Source organism: Lissotriton vulgaris, chromosome 11 (assembly GCF_964263255.1).
Source record: "Lissotriton vulgaris chromosome 11, aLisVul1.2, whole genome shotgun sequence".
Lineage (NCBI taxonomy): Eukaryota > Metazoa > Chordata > Amphibia > Caudata > Salamandridae > Lissotriton > Lissotriton vulgaris.
Window position 1 is genome coordinate 543,299,335 of NC_141699.1, and position 21,026 is coordinate 543,320,360.

At 47.5% G+C, this 21,026-nt stretch overlaps 1 protein-coding gene across 10 annotated transcripts in view; it reads left to right on the top strand.

Moving 5' to 3' along the window:
• The window catches only part of ANK1 (ankyrin 1), a 1,037,654-nt gene that overhangs the window by 606,201 nt on the left and 410,427 nt on the right, over positions 1 to 21,026 (top strand). For all 10 annotated transcript variants that reach the window (XM_086943592.1, XM_086943597.1, XM_086943588.1 and 7 more), the window contains 2 exons: positions 10,229 to 10,453; positions 12,321 to 12,475. In XM_086943592.1, coding sequence (XP_086799718.1) covers positions 10,229 to 10,453; positions 12,321 to 12,475 — 380 coding nt within the window. The remainder of the gene's footprint in view (positions 1 to 10,228; positions 10,454 to 12,320; positions 12,476 to 21,026) is intronic.

Consider the following 21,026-nt stretch of genomic DNA (forward strand, 5'->3'; position numbering starts at 1 on the left):
CAGCGAGATTGGCCTATAATTGGCTGGAGCTTTCGGGTCAAGTCCCGGCTTTTTAAGCAACGGGATGACCATTGCCTGTTTCCACACTGGCGGCACCACTCCCAGACTCAACGAAAGGTTGAGAAGAGGGTGCGCCAGTGGATTAACCACCTCCGCCAATTTACCCAGGAGCTTGGCAGGGCAGGGGTCAAGCGGAGACCCAGATTTTAAATTGCCCATAAGCGCTAGGGAAGCGGAGGCTGGCAGAGATGGAAACTCAGCCAATATGGCGCCCTGCATAGCTGGGGGGGGCGTACCCACCTCGGGCATCGGCAATGTAACCGGTCCACTAGATAGAAAGGAGTCCTGGATGAGTTTGATCTTGCCTGTAAAAAAACAAGCAAGATCCGCCGCCCAGGATTCTACGGGCCCCTCTTCCGAAGTGGTAGTCCGAGGTGAGATGAATTCTCAAACAATGGTAAAGATCTCCTTACTGGAGTTCGATGCTGCTTCAATTCTCCCCGCAAGATAAGCTTTCTTTTCGAGGCGGATGTCCCGGTGGTAAGCTTTAACCACGGCCTTGTAGGCAGACCTGTCCTTGCTGTCATAATGTGCCCGCCAGGCCCTTTCGGCTATCTTGCACTGCTGCCGCGTAGCCCACAGTGCAGTGGTAAACCAAGGGGCCGAGACCCGCTTAGATGTCAGGCGGGGGGGCAAAATTGGGGCCAGGTCATTAAGCCTCTCCGTCAGCCATTCTTGCAAGGACTCCAAGTCTCTCTCTAGCTCGCCAGACAGAGGGCAAGGGTGAGTCACAGCAGCCTGAGCCAGCATCTCAGGGGTCACCCTGCTAAATGCTCTAAAGGCTCGTCCCCGTTGCTGTGGGACAGGGATAGGCGCCCTGACATTGCCGCTGATTACAAATTTGGCAAGCCAGTGATCCGACCACACGACCGGGAGAATCTCTTTCACCACCAAAGGAGAGGTCGAGAAGACCTGGTCAAGAGTATGCCCCTTATCGTGGGTCGGACCCTGCAAATGCGGGGTAAGACCCAGCGGAGTCATAGCCTCCAAAAGCTTAATGGCAGCGGGGTCCGACGGATCATCTATCCGGATGTTAAAGTCCCCCGCCACTAAGCAGTGTTCTGCTCTCAGGGCTAGACCCACCAGTACCGAATCAAGGTCAGCAAAGAACGTTCCAAGCGGACCAGGGGGGCGGTAGACCAACAGTCCCTTCACTGATTGGTGCGGCGCTAGCAAGATTGAAAAAGCCAGCGATTCCGAGCCGCGGATATCCTCAGTAGGCAAGATGGTGCAGGACGTGCCCTTCTTTACCACCAATGCAACCCCGCCGCCCCTGCCCTTCGCTCTGTCCTTCCTGAAGATGTTATAATCAGGCGGAATGGCCATAGCCACATCGGGATTAGAAGCTTCTCCCCACCAAGTCTCCGTCAACATTAGACAGAGTGGCTTCTCTGTCTCGAGGAGCTCAAAGATGTCTTGCGCATGACTGCGCGCTGATCTGGTGTTTAGCAGCATGCAGGCATACTCTGCGCCAGCTGTGTCTATAGGCGGGACTGATGACAAAACCCGGTTAGGACGCCAGCCACAGCCCGGGCATCGCGACTTACCCCTATGGCGGCCCGGAAAAACAGAACAACAGCAGCTCTCCCTATGATTCAAAGAGCGCAACTCCATAGATGAGTACCGCACCAAATGAGCGCCTAAATTACTCATTCTAGGTGAACAGAGCCCCGCCCGCCGCCGAAACGCCGACGGGCGCAGACGGGCAGGACTCTGGCTTGACTCCGGCGCGAGTCAGGCGCCACCGCCACGCGTCTCCGCTACGCGAAGGGGAGCGAGCTTTAAATAGGGCTCACCTGAGGTCCCAATCAGCGCTAGAGCGCTGAAACAAGTGGCACACAACCAATATCCACCCCCAAGATGGCGACCAGGCGCCGAAGCGAAGAAAGGACAGATCCGCTCAAAACGCGGTGGGGGGCACAATTTAAATGCAATATGTGGACACAGCAGGAGAGGATTAAAAGCAGGGGCAAATGCAATTAATAAAAACGAAGATACAAAGAACGGTATTTTTAAAACAAAGCAGCGCTGGAGATCGCTATTCCAGCAGCATAGCGCGCGTGCGTGCTATTACCTTTACCAGGGCTGAGCACAATGCAGGCTCACCTTAAATAGGGCTCACCTGAGGTCCCAATCAGCGCTAGAGCGCTGAAACAAGTGGCACACAACCAATATCCACCCCCAAGATGGCGGCCAGGCGCCGAAACGAAGAAAGGACAGATCCGCTCAAAACGCGGTGGGGGGCACAATTTAAATGCAAGTATGTGGACACAGCAGGAGAGGATTAAAAGCAGGGGCAAATGCAATTAATAAAAACGAAGATACAAAGAACGGTATTTTTAAAACAAAGCAGCGCTGGAGATCGCTATTCCAGCAGCATAGCGGGCGTGCGTGCTATTACCTTTACCAGGGCTGAGCACAATGCAGGCTCACCTTAAATAGGGCTCACCTGAGGTCCCAATCAGCGCTAGAGCGCTGAAACAAGTGGCACACAACCAATATCCACCCCCAAGATGGCGACCAGGCGCCGCAACGAAGAAAGGACAGATCCGCTCAAAACGCGGTGGGGGCACAATTTAAATGCAAGTATGTGGACACAGCAGGAGAGGATTAAAAGCAGGGGCAAATGCAATTAATAAAAACGAAAATACAAAGAACGGTATTTTTAAAACAAAGCAGCGCTGGAGATCGCTATTCCAGCAGCATAGCGCGCGTGCGTGCTATTACCTTTACCAGGGCTGAGCACAATGCAGGCTCACCTTAAATAGGGCTCACCTGAGGTCCCAATCAGCGCTAGAGCGCTGAAACAAGTGGCACACAACCAATATCCACCCCCAAGATGGCGACCAGGCGCCGAAACGAAGAAAGGACAGATTCGCTCAAAACGCGGTGGGGGGCACAATTTAAATGCAAGTATGTGGACACAGCAGGAGAGGATTAAAAGCAGGGGCAAATGCAATTAATAAAAACGAAGATACAAAGAACGGTATTTTTATAACAAAGCAGCGCTGGAGATCGCTATTCCAGCAGCATAGCGCGCGTGCGTGCTATTACCTTTACCAGGGCTGAGCACAATGCAGGCTCACCTTAAATAGGGCTCACCTGAGGTCCCAATCAGTGCTAGAGCGCTGAAACAAGTGGCACACAACCAATATCCACCCCCAAGATGGCGACCAGGCGCCGAAACGAAGAAAGGACAGATCCGCTCAAAACGCGGTGGGGGGCACAATTTAAATGCAAGTATGTGGACACAGCAGGAGAGGATTAAAAGCAGGGGCAAATGCAATTAATAAAAACGAAGATACAAAGAACGGTATTTTTAAAACAAAGCAGCGCTGGAGATCGCTATTCCAGCAGCATAGCGGGCGTGCGTGCTATTACCTTTACCAGGGCTGAGCACAATGCAGGCTCACCTTAAATAGGGCTCACCTGAGGTCCCAATCAGCGCTAGAGCGCTGAAACAAGTGGCACACAACCAATATCCACCCCCAAGATGGCGACCAGGCGCCGAAACGAAGAAAGGACAGATCCGCTCAAAACGCGGTGGGGGGCACAATTTAAATGCAAGTATGTGGACACAGCAGGAGAGGATTAAAAGCAGGGGCAAATGCAATTAATAAAAACGAAAATACAAAGAACGGTATTTTTAAAACAAAGCAGCGCTGGAGATCGCTATTCCAGCAGCATAGCGCGCGTGCGTGCTATTACCTTTACCAGGGCTGAGCACAATGCAGGCTCACCTTAAATAGGGCTCACCTGAGGTCCCAATCAGCGCTAGAGCGCTGAAACAAGTGGCACACAACCAATATCCACCCCCAAGATGGCGACCAGGCGCCGAAACGAAGAAAGGACAGATCCGCTCAAAACGCGGTGGGGGGCACAATTTAAATGCAAGTATGTGGACACAGCAGGAGAGGATTAAAAGCAGGGGCAAATGCAATTAATAAAAACGAAGATACAAAGAACGGTATTTTTAAAACAAAGCAGCGCTGGAGATCGCTATTCCAGCAGCATAGCGGGCGTGCGTGCTATCACCTTTACCAGGGCTGAGCACAATGCAGGCTCACCTTAAATAGGGCTCACCTGAGGTCCCAATCAGCGCTAGAGCGCTGAAACAAGTGGCACACAACCAATATCCACCCCCAAGATGGCGACCAGGCGCCGAAACGAAGAAAGGACAGATCCGCTCAAAACGCGGTGGGGGGCACAATTTAAATGCAAGTATGTGGACACAGCAGGAGAGGATTAAAAGCAGGGGCAAATGCAATTAATAAAAACGAAAATACAAAGAACGGTATTTTTAAAACAAAGCAGCGCTGGAGATCGCTATTCCAGCAGCATAGCGCGCGTGCGTGATATTACCTTTACCAGGGCTGAGCACAATGCAGGCTCACCTTAAATAGGGCTCACCTGAGGTCCCAATCAGCGCTAGAGCGCTGAAACAAGTGGCACACAACCAATATCCACCCCCAAGATGGCGACCAGGCGCCGAAACGAAGAAAGGACAGATTCGCTCAAAACGCGGTGGGGGGCACAATTTAAATGCAAGTATGTGGACACAGCAGGAGAGGATTAAAAGCAGGGGCAAATGAAATTAATAAAAACGAAGATACAAAGAACGGTATTTTTATAACAAAGCAGCGCTGGAGATCGCTATTCCAGCAGCATAGCGCACGTGCGTGCTATTACCTTTACCAGGGCTGAGCACAATGCAGGCTCACCTTAAATAGGGCTCACCTGAGGTCCCAATCAGTGCTAGAGCGCTGAAACAAGTGGCACACAACCAATATCCACCCCCAAGATGGCGACCAGGCGCCGAAACGAAGAAAGGACAGATCCGCTCAAAACGCGGTGGGGGGCACAATTTAAATGCAAGTATGTGGACACAGCAGGAGAGGATTAAAAGCAGGGGCAAATGCAATTAATAAAAACGAAGATACAAAGAACGGTATTTTTAAAACAAAGCAGCGCTGGAGATCGCTATTCCAGCAGCATAGCGGGCGTGCGTGCTATTACCTTTACCAGGGCTGAGCACAATGCAGGCTCACCTTAAATAGGGCTCACCTGAGGTCCCAATCAGCGCTAGAGCGCTGAAACAAGTGGCACACAACCAATATCCACCCCCAAGATGGCGACCAGGCGCCGAAACGAAGAAAGGACAGATCCGCTCAAAACGCGGTGGGGGGCACAATTTAAATGCAAGTATGTGGACACAGCAGGAGAGGATTAAAAGCAGGGGCAAATGCAATTAATAAAAACGAAAATACAAAGAACGGTATTTTTAAAACAAAGCAGCGCTGGAGATCGCTATTCCAGCAGCATAGCGCGCGTGCGTGCTATTACCTTTACCAGGGCTGAGCACAATGCAGGCTCACCTTAAATAGGGCTCACCTGAGGTCCCAATCAGCGCTAGAGCGCTGAAACAAGTGGCACACAACCAATATCCACCCCCAAGATGGCGACCAGGCGCCGAAACGAAGAAAGGACAGATCCGCTCAAAACGCGGTGGGGGGCACAATTTAAATGCAAGTATGTGGACACAGCAGGAGAGGATTAAAAGCAGGGGCAAATGCAATTAATAAAAACGAAGATACAAAGAACGGTATTTTTAAAACAAAGCAGCGCTGGAGATCGCTATTCCAGCAGCATAGCGCGCGTGCGTGCTATTACCTTTACCAGGGCTGAGCACAATGCAGGCTCACCTTAAATAGGGCTCACCTGAGGTCCCAATCAGCGCTAGAGCGCTGAAACAAGTGGCACACAACCAATATCCACCCCCAAGATGGCGACCAGGCGCCGAAACGAAGAAAGGACAGATCCGCTCAAAACGCGGTGGGGGGCACAATTTAAATGCAAGTATGTGGACACAGCAGGAGAGGATTAAAAGCAGGGGCAAATGCAATTAATAAAAACAAAGATACAAAGAACAGTATTTTTAAAACAAAGCAGCGCTGGAGATCGCTATTCCAGCAGCATAGCGCGCGTGCGTGCTATTACCTTTACCAGGGCTGAGCACAATGCAGGCTCACCTTAAATAGGGCTCACCTGAGGTCCCAATCAGCGCTAGAGCGCTGAAACAAGTGGCACACAACCAATATCCACCCCCAAGATGGCGACCAGGCGCCGAAACGAAGAAAGGACAGATCCGCTCAAAACGCGGTGGGGGGCACAATTTAAATGCAAGTATGTGGACACAGCAGGAGAGGATTAAAAGCAGGGGCAAATGCAATTAATAAAAACGAAAATACAAAGAACGGTATTTTTAAAACAAAGCAGCGCTGGAGATCGCTATTCCAGCAGCATAGCGCGCGTGCGTGCTATTACCTTTACCAGGGCTGAGCACAATGCAGGCTCACCTTAAATAGGGCTCACCTGAGGTCCCAATCAGCGCTAGAGCGCTGAAACAAGTGGCACACAACCAATATCCACCCCCAAGATGGCGACCAGGCGCCGAAACGAAGAAAGGACAGATCCGCTCAAAACGCGGTGGGGGGCACAATTTAAATGCAAGTATGTGGACACAGCAGGAGAGGATTAAAAGCAGGGGCAAATGCAATTAATAAAAACGAAGATACAAAGAACGGTATTTTTAAAACAAAGCAGCGCTGGAGATCGCTATTCCAGCAGCATAGCGCGCGTGCGTGCTATTACCTTTACCAGGGCTGAGCACAATGCAGGCTCACCTTAAATAGGGCTCACCTGAGGTCCCAATCAGCGCTAGAGCGCTGAAACAAGTGGCACACAACCAATATCCACCCCCAAGATGGCGACCAGGCGCCGAAACGAAGAAAGGACAGATCCGCTCAAAACGCGGTGGGGGGCACAATTTAAATGCAAGTATGTGGACACAGCAGGAGAGGATTAAAAGCAGGGGCAAATGCAATTAATAAAAACGAAGATACAAAGAACAGTATTTTTAAAACAAAGCAGCGCTGGAGATCGCTATTCCAGCAGCATAGCGCGCGTGCGTGCTATTACCTTTACCAGGGCTGAGCACAATGCAGGCTCACCTTAAATAGGGCTCACCTGAGGTCCCAATCAGCGCTAGAGCGCTGAAACAAGTGGCACACAACCAATATCCACCCCCAAGATGGCGACCAGGCGCCGAAACGAAGAAAGGACAGATCCGCTCAAAACGCGGTGGGGGGCACAATTTAAATGCAAGTATGTGGACACAGCAGGAGAGGATTAAAAGCAGTAGCAAATGCAATTAATAAAAACGAAAATACAAAGAACGGTATTTTTAAAACAAAGCAGCGCTGGAGATCGCTATTCCAGCAGCATAGCGCGCGTGCGTGCGTGCTATTACCTTTACCAGCACCTGCTGGTAAAGGTAATAGCACGCACCCGCTGAACATCAAGCCCACACATTCACTGTCAACACTGTACATGCATAGTTGTTATGGGTGCTCTCATGGTATCAGACAAAGGTACCTAAACTTGCTCCCAGCCTCAGAAATACAGAGGAAATGTTAATAAATGCAGTTATATGATGTCACACACAGTACCATATACACAAATATTACAGTCACCCACGACCTTATACTCAGATTCTTATAATGCAATACAGACATGTATCTGGATTGTGTTATTGATATTGTGTTGAAACCCATGAGTAGCCAAGCCCTGGAGTAATTTCATTTTGTTGTCTGATTCATATGGTGTGGTGGTCCTGTGCTATAATTTTCTTCATTGTTACTCCCTGCTTAAGGATGCATCATTTGGGGCAGGCTGTGAGGTTTTTTTGCCCTCCAGAAATTGTGTGGTAAAGGATTCAAAAATATATGCCAGATTTAGGAACACTTTGCGCCTGTGCAAAGTGACCAAAATTGATGCAAACATAGGCGGCTTCTGCCAATCTGACCTAGGGGGGCAGCGCGGGGGAAAAAATACACCTACCTTTCAGTGCCGGTCACCACGATCTTCTGCTCCAGCGCTGCGCCTTGCTGCTCATCTGCTCCCTGCACTCCAATACCCAGAAGGACAGGCTCCCAGACTCCCCACGCAATTCCAACGCTGCTCTCATGCTATTGCTTCCAGCATGAGAGCAGTGCTGGGATTGGGCGGAGCGGACCAGTCTGACGCTCCAGCCTATGCCCTAAACACGGGATATCTTCATGGAACAGCCTGGAGATATCCATGTGTACTTTCAGTGCCTACCACCACTCGCCCCTGCTGCTTTATTTTTCTTCTGCCTGCTGCGTTTCTGCAGTGGGGCGATGCTCCTCCGCCATAGCAGCTAAGCCCCCCCTGAATACAAACCAGTGCAAAATGTTGATTTGTTTACTCTCCAGAGCAAAACTTTATTTGCGCTGGGAAGATGCCAACAAATAACTCAGTGTTTCTGCTTTGCATTACTTTGAGGTACAGTGAGAGAGTGGTCCCAGTACGCATTTATTCAAACAAGAAACACAATAGTTAAGCAAAATATGGAAACATAAGCAAAAAACAATAGATATTGGTCACTGTTATTTAATCACAATGAACCCGCAGATACACTATTCATACAGATTGTATCACTTGTTCTGATAGCTTTTGTGCCCCAAAAGGGTGAAGGTGGAAGGGATAGGGAGGGAGGGGGTGTGCTGGGAATTTAAAGTGCAGATGGATAAGTATCAGGAAAGTATATACAGCGCTGGTCTCGTGATCCACATCAAACGGAATTGATACGCGGCTTCTCTTTGAGCCACAGTAAATGCAACAAATGTCATGAGTTCACATAACCATGCTTAAAAGCCTCCGTGAACATATTGTGCTGAAGCGCAAGCTGGCCAGTTTTGAATGTTTTTACCCCACAGTGTCGTAGGTGGCTGAGAAACCATAATGGGGGTCTTCCTCAGGACAAAGGGGTGATGAGGAGGAGGGGGGCATCTAGGACATAAACAAAAAGGGACATATTGGTCTGAACACAGAAAAATGAATTACAAGGACTATGCAAAAAGGACAAGAATTACCGTGAAAGAGACTCACGGCGGGGTGATTAAAGTCACATGGGCGTGTAGGCTCCACAGTGGAAAGAACGGAATGGCATACAAAGGACCTAAAGCAGGCAAAGTTTAAAAAATCAAAAATGGTGGCGGGCTGTGCAGCCTCAAGTGCAGTTCTAGAGTAAGGGCTGAACTGTCAAGCGTGAGCTTAAACTTACAAAGGGGGGGAGTAACTCGCTTGTCCCCTCATGGAAACATCCAATTAAAGGCCACCGTAGTTGGCCTACCCAAACCCTTCAATCTAAGAATTAAATAACAAAAACAAAACCCAGTGTTTTTAAAAAAAAAAACAACTTCCCCAGTATAAGCAGCTCATACTCGCAACCCGATGGGTTGTCAAGAAAGTACCTGACGGCGGAGAGCAGGATCGTCCGATCGGTGTTGGCCATCTCTGTGAAAAAGAAGAAAAAGTTGCATCATGTTGAGCTGTGAGACTAGGATTACTTTGCTTCAAGGGAGTGTCCTATTGGTGGTACTTGGGTGTTACCATGGTACAACCTATGGTGTTTTGATCCTAAGCCCCAACTAATAACATTTGTAGATAGGGCCTTCCACCAAAAAATAGACCCCTTAGAGGGAGGGTCAAAGTTGGAGAAAAGTTCTTTATTTTCCAAACATTTCAAACTTTGTAAGTGTGCTGCACTGTACAGCACACATACCAAGTAGGAAACGTTTGAAAGTATGTCTGAGCATAGTATTGTGTGCTGAAAAAGTGCCTTTCTGGTACAGAACCTATGCTAGTACCAATACCTTTGTACCTCAGGGAAAAGTGTGTGTGTGGCGCAATGCACCATAATTACGTGCCAGTGCGTGAAAAGTGAGCAGCTATGTCATATTTTTGTAGATATGGTGGTATCCTGCTCTCTCCCCCAAGCAATGCAGCGCAGCAACTTTGGTTGTTGTGCTGCATTGCACAACTTTTACAGTGAACATGCCCTTTCAGTTTAGTCACTGAGAATGTTCCTTCTTCCATTGTTTCCTTTTTACATTGTAGAACTATAACTTTGAGAGAAGACTGTAGGCAAGAATGCATAGCTTGATATTTTTGGCAGATCAGTTGGCGCCTACTCTATCCTTTTAATGATCCTGTTGAGGTGTTATTGAGTGAGGGAGTTTTGTGTAGCAGTCTTACTAATGTTTATGATATAAAATCTTTGAGAATTTTCCTTTCTTTTTGTCAGGTTCTTGGTGAGTTTCATGGTTGATGCCCGAGGTGGTTCTATGCGTGGTAGTCGCCATAATGGACTGCGTGTGATTATCCCACCACGAACGTGTGCCGCACCCACTCGCATTACGTGCCGTCTGGTCAAACCTCAGAAGTTAACCACTCCACCACCACTGGCAGAGGAAGAGGGACTGGCAAGTAGGATCATTGCACTAGGCCCAGCTGGAGCTCAGTTCCTCAGGTAAGTATGGCAATGAAGACCAGACTAGGGCAGATGGCACTGGTAATGATGGTGTGGAATGCACTATTGATGTTGGTGGGATATGCCCATTTGTGGCTTGTACTGGCGCCACTAGTGATGTCTGCATTGGTGATGCTTGTATGCTGTGTTCCCTCATTACCTTAAACACGTTCCATCATTCTGAATTTCTCTCATTGCCATATTGCCTTTTAGCTAGCCCAAGTCCCCTCATCAACTTCTACTACCAAATTCTCTTAATGCAGTATTCTATCACGCTTTTATCTACATATAACCCTCCTCTGTCACCATACTTTCATATTGCTGTGCTTCATTATTCTTAACAAATCTGGGATATTCAGAATACTCAGGTCACTGTGTTAACAAACCACATTTATGATTTATGCTGCTGATAACCTGCACCTATATTTGGATTACAATATTAACGTTCAAACAACCAGGATTCAGAAAGAGGCAGAAGGACCATTCAATGAATGACTTCAACATCTTATCTACATAGAATACATGCTCTTCCAGTCATACACAGAACATATAATCTACCAGTCAAAAATCCACTTTCCGTGCCTTGAAGTCCCTAAGGGAACAAAACACTTGTTGGGTGGCTACAATATTTGCCTTTACTCATATGAACAATTGGAATGCTGCTCATATAATTTCACTTCTTTGGGGCTAAGAGACTTGTAATTATCACTTGTGGTTCTTTTGTCAAGGTTTTTGTATAGACCCACACACTAACAAAAACAAATATTATGGCATGTTTTCTGTTGATTAACCTATCAATCTTTGCGTGTTCTTCTATTAGCATTTCATCATTCTTGTTCCATAATTGTCCCTATCATCATAGTCTCATATCGGCATGTTTACGCATCAGTTTTTCTTGTGGTCATTACCCTCATATTCTCTCCTGAAAATATTCATCAGCGACCTCATTTCACTAGAGACAGATTCCCCTATTACCGAGCTTCTTAATGTCCTGTTGCCCCTGTTGTTATTATTTTTATTGTTATACTCCCTTATTAGCATTTTCCTCTATGGCTGTGTTCACTTCCCCACAAGGTCCTGTGTTGCAATTTTCGCATGCACCATATTCGCTTGTTGCCAAATTCCTTTATTACTATATTCCCTTTTTACACTATACCCTTTACATATATCCTTATTCTCACTTTTCGATTCCACCATTTTGTCCATTTGCCATGTCATCGCATCACCTTGTTCCTTGAAAGGCCCATGCTCCCTCATGTATATGTTCACAAATACATATATATATATATATATATATATATATATATATATATATATATATATATATATATATATATATATATATATATATATATATATATATATATATATATCGTTTCTCCTTCCAGACTTCTGAGGACCCGTGGAAGTTGGCGTGTACACCGGCGGAGATAACCGGCAATCACAATGCGTACACAGGCTGCAAGAATACGCACGCTCTCAGGAATCACAAAACCAACGGAACCACTATTCTGTTGGTTTTGTGCGTATACTTGAAGCCTGTGTATGTATGTGTATATATATATATATATATATATATATATATATATATATATATATATATATATATATATATACATAAAAAAATGTAAAACATTTTTTTGACTTGCCGCAAAAAACTCCAGATGACTAATATATATATAGAGAGATATGCTCTTATGTTGCATGTTCCCTTAATAACCATTCTTCTTTATCCATATAGTCTCTAATATCATATTATTTATTGCCATCGCTATGTTACCCTTATTTCAAGTTCTCCCCATTTCCTTGTCTGCTTTTTATCATGTTTTTTTATTTAAATTTTCTCATGGTGTCTCTTTTACTGCAGTCCTGTAATTGTTGAGATCCCGCACTTTGCTTCCCATGGACGTGGTGATCGGGAGCTTGTGGTTTTACGCAGTGAGAATGGCTCCATGTGGAAGGAGCATCGCAACCGCTATGGTCAGAAGTACCTGGACCAGGCCCTTAATGGAATGGATGAAGGTAATAATAAAGGCAAATTTCACACGCCATTCTCATGATGCAGGACAAGTGGAGGTCATAGAAGCCATGTGAAGGGAAGGGAGACCAAGATGTAACTTGTAGCCATAATCTTACCCAACTCTTTGATGGTCATGGAGGTTGTTTGATGGATGTACAGACCACATGATTAATGTAAAGAAAGTGTGATTAAAGTGAAGACAGTGCCAGAAAGAGAGGATGAGCGTGGGAGCCATGATAGAAACAGGTGCTAAGAATTCATTAGAGACATTAACAGGAGAGAGCAGCCACTGTGGCAGTAAAGACCATGATATCATTGAAAACCATAATGCTCCTTGAGTTTGGTAGTATGCATGTCGACTTTGTGGTTACTGGTGCTTGGTGCTATTCTTAGTGGCTGTGCAGCTCTTGGAAGCTTGTACTATCCATGATTGTGTGTACTACCACTTCAGTTATGATTTCATCTACAGCTGTACTATCCTAGGTTTCTATGCATTACCTAGAGTTGGGTGCCCTCTGTGGGGATGTGAAGTTCTAGGAGGTTGATGCTATCTGTGGTAGCTGACTACATCTCTTATTCACAATGTTTTTTGTCCATTAATGTTTCTTATTCTTGTCATTTTCCCTCAATATTCACTTTCCTGAAGAGATATAATCATGTACATCCGTCTTTGGTTTTCTGTCACCCATGCAAGTCAAATAGTTTACAGTTGGACACTGGATATTCAGTACTGCGGAAACACAGTTCAGTTTTCACACATGCAACAGGAAGATTACAATCAATAGCAACCTTGAACAATGTGCAAAATGTTGTCCCCAAACCACAAGGTATGTAATTGTAAGACTTGTAAGCTGCACTCAACAAGACAATTCACTGTGGCACCTCATCATACCTAGAGAACAAAGTTTAGGACTTAAAAATTAGAAAATTCAGGAAGAAGAAAATGATGTGCTAGACCGGATATTCCCCTTTGAGATGGATCACCATCTCAATCCAGATTGGTCAGGCTCAATCCTTCACTTCCACCAGGGACTGAAACCCCATCTTTTCAAGAAATCCTTCCTATCTGAGCAACTACTGAGATGCTGTACAATGCCTGAAGAGTTACATTGCTCATTATCCAGTATTGGAGTATCTTTCATAGATTCACATGCCTGAATCATTCCCCGTTGTCGTAGTGGGAGTCCCACGGTACATAAATTACAAAGTAGTAAGTAGTAAATAGTATATTTTCAAAGGCTATTATGGTAGCAACCATATACTCTATGTCGCTTCGCCGTGAAGGAAATCGGAAACCAGGCGCTTTGAACTGCTGGGGGACCTTGCCTGTCAGTGACCGTCCTGAGGAGTGCTTTGCGTGTGCGGGGACGAGCGGAGCACGCTACCACTGGACTCCAAGTCCCAGGAGCCTGTGTGTCCAACACCTGTGCTCGAGGCCCGCCCACCGCCCTGCTTAACTGTTCGCGGCACCCGCTTCCGCAGGTGCCGCTTCGCCGTGAAGGAAATTGGAAACCAGATGCTTTGAACTGCTGGGGGACCTTGCCTGTCAGTGACCGTCCTGAGGAGTGCTTTGCGTGTGCGGGGACGAGAGGAGCACGCTGCCACTGGACTCCAAGTCCCAGGAGCCCATGTGTCCAACACCTGTGCTCGAGGCCCGCCCACCGCCCTACTTAACTCTCTACAGCATCCGCTGCGAGGTACGCGCGCGGGAACGCGCTGGGAGAAGCCCGGGACAAGGGCGGGATCGTCTAAGGCCGTCATAGGCCGGATTAGGCTCGGCTGGGCCACCCCCCTTACATCTTGTTCCTCTTGGATTCCTGCCTTGACTTGTAAACTCAGCTTTATTCCCTCAGTTTCCTGTTACTGTTGGGGGACGTTTGCTCTACTCAGGTGTTCTACTGCCCATGCCCATGACTATTAGATCGGGAAAGGGTAGAAAGGTGGGGGGGGGTGGGAGCATCAATGGGACTTTGGACAATTTTATAACTCGTGCTTTCTCTGTGCTAGAAAAGGAAATTGCAGCCACCGAACGCAGATTGTCTCTTGAACCTCTCTCTCACAAGCGTTCCTCCTTAGGTGCCATAGCAGAAATAACTTCTCCAGCTAACAATAAAATGCGCGATGTTGAAGCGCCGCAGGCTCCTGAACGCGATAGTATAGGCGCCATCAGGGCTAGCCTGGACAGGCTGAATGGGGTAGTTGTTTCAAGGTTAGAGTCTCCTGCTTCCTTTAAGGCCCCAGAGTCCACTCCACCATCGGTTCCGTCTTTAGTTCCCATGGCTGATAAAACTAACCCCCCAGCGTTTAGTGTCGCTTGCACCTCCCTCCTAAAAGGGAAAATAGTGGGTGGCGGGGGCCCCAGATTTCGTGCCCTAAAGAGGAAAAGATTTGCCATCAACTCAAGGGGTGGGCCGCCCAAACTCTCTAAAAAGTTTAAAGCTAAACATACTAGTGGTGGTGAGGAACTCGTGGTGCCGGGGAGGGTACACTCCTTGATTCCATATGCAGAAATTAGCATGACCCCTGCCCAGCCCAACCCAGCTTCTCATCCGGAGAGTTTAGCAGAGAGCATTCTTACATCCGATCTGCCTTTGTCCTCTCCCCTATAGAGCAGATTGAGAAGTTAGTAAGGTCCCTGATCCTCCCCGTACTACAAAGGGTTAAGGATATTGCAGATCGTCTAGACCGATTCGAGCAGTCAACTCTAGACAATTTTTTCTCTCTCAAATCCTTGATAAAATTGCAGGCTAAAAACAATTTGAGAGAGAGCGAGCAGGTTAGATCTCATGGAGACGCTCTAGTTCCTGAGGTTGCACAGCCTCAACCCTCCCTTAAAACGGCCTGTCCACATGGGTGTGCGCACCAGGGCGCTGTACAGGTTGATCCAGTTTCTACTCCGCCTACCATGCTCCCTCCCGACACCAGTGCCCTGATGGGTCAGGGCCAACATTCAGTTAGTTCTGTTCCCCCAGTTACAAATCCGAAAGGACTTAATACTACGAGGGCGAAAGCACCGTGCTCAAGGAAAGACCCTAAAGTCCTCTCAGAACAACCTAACAAAAATAGCCTTAAGTCCGCACCTGCCACCCAGCAGCCCGCCCAGCCTTACACTAAGGCTGCTAGACCCCCCCTGTAAACCTCCTACCTGATTGTCAGCCCTATGTCGCTGTTCTTACTAATGTCCCGCCACTGAAGGCTGACCAGCATGAACCTTACCAGGCGCTAAAAAATAAAGCCATGCACTGGTTGAGAGTGAACAGACCACTGCCTAATGAGCTGGATGGCCAGATTCTAAATGTCAGAAGGGTAGGGTGGGTAGGATACGGACACAAGCATCTCCAGGGGGATTGTGTGGTGGTGAATTTTAAGGATGCCAGGGTTGCCCCATTCATCTGCAACCAGCAGCAAGGCTATGGAGGGGAGGGTATTGGTTTAGTAGATTTGAGCTATTTTTATGCTAGACCGCCAGGCTCACCAAATGCTATTCATCAAGGGTGGGGTGGGAGGCATGGCTCCATCCCCCCGGAGTACCACCATCACTCTTTTTCTTACCTACCACACGCTTGGCCAACGAATCACTCGAGGGTATTCGGGTACTGAAATAATACTTGCCCCCGGGACACACCTCTTCGTCTGAGTATGATCCGTGTCCCGGAATTATCTAGCGACAACCTCCAGTCACAGCCTGTTTTAGGCAGTCCCTCTGAATCCACCCCCCTATGCATTAGACAGCCTCTAGACTCGTCATCTGGTCTTGCTACTACTTACATTGGGAGGTCCACGAGAGAGGGCTTACCACTAACTATTTTGGGGCGGGCGAGCATACTTGGGTCTGAGTCCCGGCTGTGGCGGATCCACTTCTCAGGATTCTCAGCTGGAACGTTGCGGGCATCTTTAGGAAGCTGGACCTTCCCGATTGGAATACCCTTGTGGAGGCCCACTCAATTTGTATTTTCCAAGAAACATGGAGCAGGGAACCCTGCCATAAGGTGGGGTACTCATCGTTCTTCATACCCACAATTCCCTCCCCCTCAGGGAAGGCTCGCCCCTCAGGCGGCCTTCTCATATGGGTTGATGTCTCACTTGGGTGTAAAGTCGTGCAGCATGCGTCCAACTCCCCTGACTTACTCAGAATTTCACTCAAGGGGCCCCAGAGATGGCTCATCCTGAACATCATTAACATTTATGCCAGGGGGCCGAAAGGAGGCTTACAGTCACTCACAGTTATAGCATTGGAGGACCTTCTTAGACAGTGCCCGGCCAGATCTCATGTCCTGGTTGCGGGAGACCTTAACTGCACTTTTGAGCCCCTTGCTACGGAGGACATCCTGGGCCTTGCCGAAGAAGATGCCAGGAGTGGAATTCCCACTTTAACTATTCCACCCATCAGGAGGTGGTCCCAAAGGGCCATCCAACTTAATTCCCTGACCCTGGAATATGGCCTGAGGGCTGTGAACGGGAGGACGCCTTCGGATCTTTTGGGAGCCCATACCTACAATAGGGCGCTTCACACGTCGAGGATAGATTTTATTCTCCTCAACGTTAATCTGTGGAGCTTCGTGCGATATATGGGGGTTTCACCCACAGCTGATAGTGACCACAATCCCCTCTCCTTGACTCTGCGCCATTTGTGGCTTACGACCCACTAATTGTGGGAGGCGCCTGAAGTGGTGCAATGTCACTATGGATGAGGGCAAATTGTTAGCTATAGGGGCGCTCTTAGCAACTGCACAGTCCAAATTGGACTCGTCCACCCGGATACCCAGTGAAGTGACAGCTCTTTTCTGTACTTTAACTAACGCTCTGGGTAATTTTTTCCTTCTCCCAGTTAGAGTTCCTCCAGCCGGGAAAGACAAGAGACTTAAGAACCAACCAGGCTGGTTTACTAAAAAATGCAGGGAGGATAAATCCGCCTTGATTACTGCTGTTAAAAGCAAATCCCCGTTAAAGATTAGGCTTGCTAGGAAAAAGTATACTCAGAGCATTAAAGCAGCTAAGGAAGAGTGGGAGGATAGGTATTGGTCTGATCTTATGGAAGCGAGTGCTGGCAGAGATTCTAGAGGGTTCTGGAATCTAATTAGAACCAGGAACAGACCAGATAGCACCCTTATTACATGTAACATCCCAGCCCAAACCTGGTAAAACCCCTTTCTCTCCCTTTATACCTCTGACGAGACGAATCCTCAGTTAATCATTAATAGCAGTCTCTACACAGCTGAACTCCAGGGGGACACAACAGGAGATCTATTTACCCCTAGAGAAGTTGAGAGCGTAATAAAATCCCTGGTGCCCCTTAAAGCTCTTGGACCTGATGGGTTACCAGGTGATCTGTTGCATGTTAACTACAAAGAGTGGGGGAAGCTGGTCTCTTCCCTGCTTAATGCTATTAACACCGGCGCTCCTGTCCCAGAATCTTGGAAAGGGGCGGAGGTCGTCCCAATATTCAAAAAGGGGTGTCGGGACGATCCCGCCAACTATAGGCCTATAAGCCTTATTGATTCAACCCAAAAGGTGGCGGGCAAAGTGATTTTGGGGAGGGTGCTTCAGTGGGTAGACGACAATAACATTCTGTCAGACTACCAAGCTGGTTTTCGTTCCGGAACAGGGACCATAGAACAAGCTTTTAGACTGGTTTTTCTTTACTGGAAGGTGGTGGTGCTGGGCAAGGGCATTCTTTATCTGGCCTTCATAGACCTGAAGACTGCCTTTGACCTAGTACCAAGGGAGGGGCTGTGGAGGGTTTTATCGGAGATGGGGTTGCCACTGTATATCCTGTCCTTATTGGTGAGGCTCCATGCTGACAATTTTGCGCAGGTGCGGTGGGGCACGCATGGTGAAAAAACGGACAGGATCCCAGTGGGGAGGGGTGTCCGTCAGGGATATGTGCTCGCTCCCACTCTGTTCTCTCTTTACGTGAACGGAGTGGTTGAGCACCTGCTTAGAACTCCTGATGATGCACCGCCCCTGGCGGGCAAGCGTATCCCCACATTACTTTTTGCTGACGATACCCTCCTTATTTCAAAGACTCCTATGGGCCTGCAGAGCCTCCTTAACAGCTTCCAGGAGTTTTGCTCACTAATGGGCTTGATTATTAACACCAATAAAACCAAATATTTGTTTTTGAACCCCCCCCCAAAAAATGGGTCACCCCCCGGTGCTGAATTCCGAGCCTTTGGAGAGGGTGGCCGAATTCGACTACCTAGGAATCCGCCTAACGGACTCAATGCATTGGAATTCGAACATCCAAAAGATGTTACTTGCCCATAAAAGGGTGGGTGGTGCACTCCTAAAGGAGCAACGCTCCTCCTCAATTAAGCTGATCGCCCCAGTAGTGGAGATCTACAAAGCAAGAGGGGTTAGTGCTGCTTTGTATGGGGCAGAGCTGTGGGGTACGTGTAACCTTGAAGCCCTAGCTAGATCAGAGTGCAAATTTTTTAAGGATTTGATGGCCCTCCCTCAGAGCACCCCTACTGCACCCGTTTTAATGGACCTGGGTTGTAGATCGATCAAAGGCCAAGCCCAATTACGCCTCTTGCTACTCTGGGCTCGCCTGTGGCGTGTGCCCAAGTTGGCTTCATATGCAGAAGCTCTGTCAGAGGTGATGCTAATGGAGGGCTGGTCCAAGATCAAGTGGCTGAGGGACGTGAAACGTTTGCTTGGGGATATTGGTCTCGATGAGGCGTGGGGGTCCAGGACTGCCCCCCCAAAGCCGTCCTAAAGAAACTGTACTGGACTTGGATTTCTTGCAAAATCTCTACAGATTCTAAACATTGTAAATCGACTATAGACTTTATGAAAATCAAGGATGTGGTGGCTTATGAACTGTATCTCGATATTATATCCAACCCCCTAGATCGTGCCCTGTATTTTAAATTTAGAATAGGGATGCTTCCTGTAAATGAATTGTTAGCACGCTGGAAAACTCCCTATCAGCAATCTCCTTTCTTTGCGACATGTCCAACGCGTGCTGAGTCTGTTGCCCATCTTTTTTTGAATGTCCTGACTATCTAGCCCCGAGGCGGCGGCGGCTTAAACCACTATGCAGTCATTTGGGCACTCGGCAACACAAAGTGGCCCAACGTATTTTAATGTCTGACACACGCACCTTGTTCGTTTGTGGTGTATCCAAGTTCCTAAAATGGTCTTGGTTAATTCGTTTAAAAAGGCTTGCTTTGTCAATTTAATACTTGTCTTAACTGCTTATACATTGTTTTTATCGTGTAAATTGAATGTGCATGTAAATATCGATTTTAATCTATTGTATTATGCTTTTATGATATTCTTTTATATCGAAATAAAGCCTTCACTCACTATAGCCTATTAGTCTCCTTTTACAAAAAAGGACCAAACTGCAAACCTAACCAATCAGCAGCTAGCACCCTCTAGAACCTTCCCAAGAGAGGCTGAGTTCCTCAGATTTTCACCGCACTTCGTTGTGTAAGGGAGTCTCCCTGAGCTCTGCTCAGTTTCTTCAGTTTTCTCAGATAAGTCTAATTTAGATTTCTTTAAGAAGAATGTCTGATAAAAAAGGTTTATTTAGATCCTGTAAATCCTGTTGGAAGAAGAGAGTGCATGTGGGCGATGAACACAAGTATTGTATTTATTGTCTCTATCCCAGCCATGAGACAAAACAATGTAAGATATGCCCCACCTTCTCAACCAAGACCCTGAGGGATAGAGAAGGAAGACTTCTGATATGGCTAAAAAAAAAGCAGTCTGCTTCCTCTGATGTGGGTAGTGACACATCCTCTATGTCACACAAGAGGCCCAGATTGCCTGAGGGTCAATTTGAAGAGAGAAAGAAGCATTCTAAAGTCTCTCATGTGACCAAGGAATCTCTTAAACAGGAGAAACAGCCAAAGCTCTCCTCAGAGACTGGATCCCCTCAGTCTCCAGGAACATCAAAGAAAAAACCAGAGTCATCCAGACATTCCAAAGGTAAAACTAGCCACAAATCTTCGTCAAGTTCAGTGTTGACGCCAGTGTCTACTTCGATGACGATTATTGTGACTCTGTCGTCGTTGTAATCGTTGACGGCATTAACCACGCTGACGGCAAGTATAAATGGATCCCTTCTGTCAACGTTGTCTTTATCGTCGACGACTACACCGTCGACGAGAGTGAAGACCTCATCATCGACGAGCCTGTTGACGAAGCCTTCGTCGCCGAAGACATCAACAATGGCAACAACGTCGACGATGAGACAGCCGGCGAAGAAACCATTGACCACAATACCATTGTTGATGACGACACTGTCGTCGACTGAAACTGTTCCAGTGATCAGTGATGACAATCCCACTGGCTGTGGCAATACCATTGACTATCACTGGTTAACCGTTGATGAGAATTTCTCCGTCGACGATGGCACCAACCTAAAAAAATCCACGTTTTTTATGCAGCTCCGTCAACCCTGTACCAGCAATCTGCACAAAGTCAATTCAGGACACCAAAGATGTCCTTGCTACCTCCCAGCCATCTTTTGGATGTAGCGGATTTGGATGAGGACGAAGGCCAGTTTCGAGCGGCACGTAGTCCTTCTAAACTGAATGTTAC